We start from the raw sequence: 6,000 nt of genomic DNA on the forward strand, positions 1-6,000 counted from the left end.
TATTTAGAGAGGTGAGCTTGTTCAGATTTCTGAAGGCAGGTAAACGCTGCTCTGTTTGCTGCTAGTTAGATTAGCTTGTCTCCAGTTTAAAGTTAGCGATGTTTAGGTGTAAAAGGGATCTGTGCAATCTGTCATCATTAGCTAAGATGCTTTCACTGCTTTTTACATTCTAATAAACTAATGGGTAACGCACGTTAGCCGTGTTAATCCACGTTTCGTGTCAATTAAGGTTAACTTCAGCACGAGTGAGGGGTTAGTATATAAACACACAGAAAGGAAGCACTTTCCATCTTTTTTCCTAACTCTCACTGTTTCTGTTAGAAAACCCTGAGGGCAGCATTCTCCTCTGTCTTTGTGTTTTATAGTTTTTAACAGATAGAGAGTCTGTTATGCTGGATATTTTACTAAATACAGAAGATTATATAATCTGTCTAGCTGTATTTGAACTGAGCTAAACATTGCTGTTACTGAACTGGAGTTTTAAATACACTTAAGTAATGTAAGTCTAGTCTACTGAAAGCCAGTAATGTTAGTATAAATCTGTACTGCAGTAGAAGTGGATCATTTCAGAAACTTGACTTTATTCCTCCCACCTCCATTATAGGCCACTTTTTTTAAAATATTTAAATGTTAGCTTAATTTAAATGTAAAAAAAACTAAAGGCTCTTATTTAAAAAAAAACATAAGCAGTAAATTATCTAAAATTACAACAAATAGAAAATAGAAAAACAGTAAAACATATGTAATACATACTTTTTATATGACCAAAATTAAACTAGACTGAAATCTGACTAAAACTAATAATATCCGATAGACTAAAATGTAACTAAAACTATTATACATTTTAGTGAAAAGACTAAGACTGTATCAAAATCACCTGTCAAAATGAACACTGTGATATACTCTTGTATTTTGCTTTATGTAGTTGCCTGCATTCAGGGAGGGGAATGATCTTTTGATTAAATATAATTTTATAAAAATAAATAAAGTGTTATTGCAATTTAAATTAAACAGACATATAATGTAAAGGGTCTTACATATTTTTTAGTTTATATATTTGTCCCCTTTTTAAAATTAATTTAAAAGCTGTACCCACCTGGCAAGATGTTAACATCCTAGTGTCTGTCCACAAGGCTCTGAGCCTGCTAGTGATTTTGTCCATAACTCCCTTATTCTGTCACTTCTGAGTAAAAATAGAAACCTTTAAGTGTAACAGAAAGTGATTTGATTTATATCGTGATACATATCGATATCGGCTGATATGAAAAACTATATCGTAATAAGATTTTTTTCCATATCGCCCAGCCCTAGTGGACAGTCTTCCTAATTTGTGGAGAGTCCACCTTAAACAGTCGTCCTGAAAGAAACAATCAGTGATAAATGTAAAAGTGTGTGTGAAATGGCTACAGGAGTCCAATTTCCTGTGTTTTCTGCCCCACCCTCTCCTCAAAATGTGATACGCAAAAAAATTAAAACAAAATTGTAAATAGACCTTTGGGAGAAGAATTTAAGACTTACAACACACTTTTGTAAGGATCCACAGACATCCTGTACAATAGCTACTAGAATTACAACTAAAGATGCAAGTGCAAGATGCAAGAGAGTTGTTGCTAAAATCACCAGGTTAATCCACTCTGAAGTGAGACTGCACCACAATGTATGTTCTAAAAGTGCATTAAAGCATGCTTGGTGCATGTTACCCATACACATTCTCAACAAAAACCTATGGACTGTCACTTTAAAATTAGTATTAGTGACAGAACCATCATGTCTATTACTCCTACATTGTATGAATTGCCAGTCTTTTCAGACAGTCAAATTTTAATAACAAGGGCTCAAAACCTCTCTTCAGTTGTTCCTGATGATGATACTGAGCCACTCACTCTCAGCTAAGCGTTGGCATCATTTTACTGAGTGCTCACTCATCTCCTGGTCAAAAGAGCAAGATATAAATTGGGCATAAGGCAGTCTGAGTGAGTTAATCAGTCGAATACCAATTCTTTCTCCTGATGTACACTGAGATGTCAAAAGTCACGGGACAGAAAATAGAATTGTGTCCCAGGACATATCCAGTAAAAGCTAAAGAACATTGACCTGCTTGTTGGTTTGCACAGACAGTTCTAGCCAGATCATTACCAACCACTGCACTGTCCACTGTGGTTGACGTATTCCCAGTATACATATGATACTTTGAATTGAGGCATGTTAAATTCCTGCATAACTTTGAAAACGCAATGTTCTATATCGGGCACCACCAAGATAACACCTCGCAACTAATGATGCATAATACAACAACATAGCAGTCCTTAAGCCATCCCCTAATGCAATAGCCTATTTCATGATCAATTTGTTTAACGCAAAAATATATATATTTATGCACTGATTCAAAATGATCATAAACAGAGGTGGTTGTTACAATGATTTATTTATTGTGATAAAACAATATATAATTAGTAAACATAAATAACATCATCTCTGTTTATTCTTTTCGCATATCCCTGCGTGGAAAGCTATAGGGCAGAGGACAGGGTCATCCATGATATGCCACTCTTGGAGCACAAACGGTTAAGGACCTTACTCAAGGGCCTAACAATGGCAGCTAAGCAGCCCAAGTATCAAACCCACAAACCTATAATTAATTACTCAGAGCTCTAATCACTGAGAAACCACTGAGCCAATACGCTTTCCATGGATACTACTGTATACATTAAAACTTAATACACATTGACCAAATGCATGATTCATTACAAAAAGCATAATTAGATCTGCTTAACTGAAAGTCTAAAAAAAAAAAAAAAATCAGTATACTAAGAGTTATTGACAGCATTTAAAGGCTGGCACTCAACCTCTCCAAACAAGTGCTGTGAGTCAAAGGCACATTGAATTTCCCATATAGGAGTAAATGCAGGCCCAGACACAGTCAATATTATTGTATATGCAAACTGAAATTGACGGAAACACACTCATTCGGCATGCAATCGATGTTTATTTGAATAATGCATACTGCATATCCCAAATGACACATTTTAACACCTGACTAATCCAGTTCTTACACACACAGAGAGAGCACAAGAACGAGTTTCTAGTTCCCATCTTGGTGTAATCAAATACACTTCACTCACTTCTCTATTACAGAACCAGTTGAATGAATTAGCCTAACTACAGCACAACACTGTCACACTTCTTATACGAATAGCTTAACTGCAACAAGCCTAATTTACAGAAAGACATAGACAACAAAATCATCCTCAAGGCCTTTAAATATTTTTGATTTTCTGGCAGGGTACCATCTCTCCTACACAACCATATCAATCTATGTATGGGGCATAGATACGACTTCCCTGCTTTTAGGGGCGGCTTCACGAGAACTGACACATAAATCAGTTCTCTTAAACACAAAAAGAGTCAAATTCGCTGCAGCCCACACAACGAGCACACTCATCCGTGTTGAACAACACCACCCACACGCCTGGAAGTCAATGAGAATCTGCATCCTCATGATATGCAGCTGGGAAAAAAATGTGATTTCTGATTAGGGATTTCTCTGAAAATCCAACCAAAGAATGAGCTTTCCATCATCTAATGCTACCCATACACTAGATTATATTGAAAAGACTCTGAAAAGACTTTAATAGACTAAAGTCTGACACTTTCTCACATCTAAAGACAAGTCACAGACTAAGATTTTGAAAGATTGGGGATCTATTGGGTCACTATTATTAGTAGAGATTATTTCCCCATCATATTTCTGGTGGCGTTTAACAGGAAAAGAAGCAGTTTAACAATGAGCAGAAAGTGTGTGTGCAGTGATTTGTTTAGAAAAAACAGCCAACAGAGGAAAAGACAAGAAACTGCAGAATGTGGACACGACCCTGTTTGAGTGAACGAAAATGTCCCCACGCTTGCCTTGCAGATTCTTAAAGCTCTCCTATTGGTTATTGACATTGTGTGAGCCAAGTGTCTAAACTTTTGATAATATTAAACACGGTTTATGTATCTGTATCTGAATGTATCTGAACACCAGGTTAAGAAAAAGACTGACTTAAACCTTAAATCCTAACCAAATCCTTACAATGAATGATCGAGATAACGTGACCACAACTGTAAATTTGTCTGCGACAGTGAAATCGCTGGAAAATCTTTTGGTGTAAGGTCGGCATGACCGTCAGTGTGCAAATTGAGGGACATCTTGGTTGGACCGTCATCTTGGCAGGTGCAGATCTCAGATGACCAATCTGCACAGCAGGCTGTCACATCCATCCACTGGACGTACTGAACATCAATCAATAAGAGGCACAGCACCAAGTCTGGCTGTTAAAATATCAAAGCTTTTCTGACTGACAGGCGTGAATGGGGTTCGAGGGCACATCTGCCCTGTCCAAGTCCATTTAGCAGAAGACACCAGAGCCACATCTGTGATGAGTGACCATTACATTCTGCCTGATACATCACTGTGTGTCTGATTTGAAGAGCGTCTTCAGATCAGATCAGTTCAGCTTAGCTTAACTGACTTGAATGTGTGCATGGATGGGGAAATGAACTGACAGAAAACGAGACAAACCCAACCCATCTCTCTCACCACAAAAATAAGAGAAATAGCTAGAGCTACATGTCAGTCCACGCCCAGTCCCGACTGTGCCAGCTGAGAAAAAACTGGGGAAAGCCCCCTAAAAAAGCTGAAATTAAGCTAAAAAGCATTAATTACCTTCCAAGCTCGTCTCCTATCTCGTAGTAATCCTCCACATTCTCTTGGTTGAAGACAGTCATAGTGCTGGTGGTGCTGCTGCTGCTCCTGCACAGCGGGATTCCCAAATCAGCCGCCCAGCCTCATGACAGCTTTCGGCGAACCCTTCTCATATTCGCGCTGGAAGAAGAAGGAAGGAAGGAAGGATGTAGTAGACAAGGAGGGAGATGTTACACACGTTTTCACAACGTCTTTAAAAACACACCGTCGCACGTAGCTAGCTAAGTAGTTAGCTTAAAGCTAGGCAGTATCTGTAGGTGAACGTGTCTAAGCTAACTTAGGTTATCTATTAACTAGCTAGTTAACGTTAGCTAACCTAGCTAGCTACTATATCAGCTGGGCTTGGGTCTCCCCTTCCCTTCACGATAAAACATCACCAGTGTAGCTCAACAAAGCAAAGGACATTCAACGTAAAATATTAAGACAAGTGCTAATTAATAATCATACGAAAAAATGTGTTAACGAACAATTTCTTTGAACGTTACGCAGTTTTTTTACGCTTACTTGAACATAGCTAGTCAGCCTATTCAATCACCAAGCTTTCACATAGTGTGTGTATTAGTGTGTGTGTATTAAAAGCAGCAGCTGCTGTACTGACGATACAGCTTCACACAAAATGTAAACTAGCTAGTTAGGTTAACTAAGTTACATTTGAACGTTACGCTGTATTAAACGTCGTAACGTTTTACGCTTACTTAAACGTAGTAACGTTAAGTTACATATATATAGCCTATGTGTGCTGCTGCTGCTGTACTAACGATACAGCTTCACAAAATTTAGCTTAAACTACATTTAAATGTTAGCTAGTTAGCTAACCTAGGTTAACTAACGTTTAAAAAAAACAGTAACGCTCGTTTCTAAAACGAGGCTCTTCACCTTCTAAATCAAGCGACAGCCGCAAAACAAAGCCCCAATATCGTTTAATTAACCGAGAAACGTGTCTTCAACGTTAGGATGCACCGATACCCTCACCCGGAACAAGAGCTTAAACACTGGCGCAATAAAAAGCGGCTAAATTATACCGAAATTGTCGTTAACCAGCGTTAAAGTTACCTCTAAGCTCGAGCGGTCGTTAGGTCTGAGGGAAGCAGGTAAAGTCCGGGTGGGTGAGGCGCTGGCGGTAACGTTAACGGCGGCATAGCCTGAACCTAGCGCTCCGCAGAGACACCGACATGGACTGGTGGTAGGAAATGAAGGCAAATGGGAGGACTGCAACAGAAAGTAGGTGTGTGTGTGTGTGTGTGTGTGTGTGAGAG

The 6,000-nt window shown here is 38.6% G+C and overlaps 1 protein-coding gene across 1 annotated transcript in view; it reads right to left on the bottom strand.

Moving 5' to 3' along the window:
- The window catches only part of dapk1 (death-associated protein kinase 1), a 101,645-nt gene extending 95,645 nt beyond the window's left edge, over window positions 1–6,000 (bottom strand). The window contains exons 1-2 of the mRNA XM_007257684.4: window positions 5,798–6,000; window positions 4,706–4,864 (exon numbers count right to left, since the gene is read on the bottom strand). Of these exons, the coding sequence (XP_007257746.2) occupies window positions 4,706–4,767 (62 nt within the window). The 5' untranslated portion in view covers window positions 4,768–4,864; window positions 5,798–6,000. The remainder of the gene's footprint in view (window positions 1–4,705; window positions 4,865–5,797) is intronic.

The sequence above is a fragment of the Astyanax mexicanus genome, chromosome 22, assembly GCF_023375975.1.
Source record: "Astyanax mexicanus isolate ESR-SI-001 chromosome 22, AstMex3_surface, whole genome shotgun sequence".
Taxonomy (NCBI): domain Eukaryota; kingdom Metazoa; phylum Chordata; class Actinopteri; order Characiformes; family Acestrorhamphidae; genus Astyanax; species Astyanax mexicanus.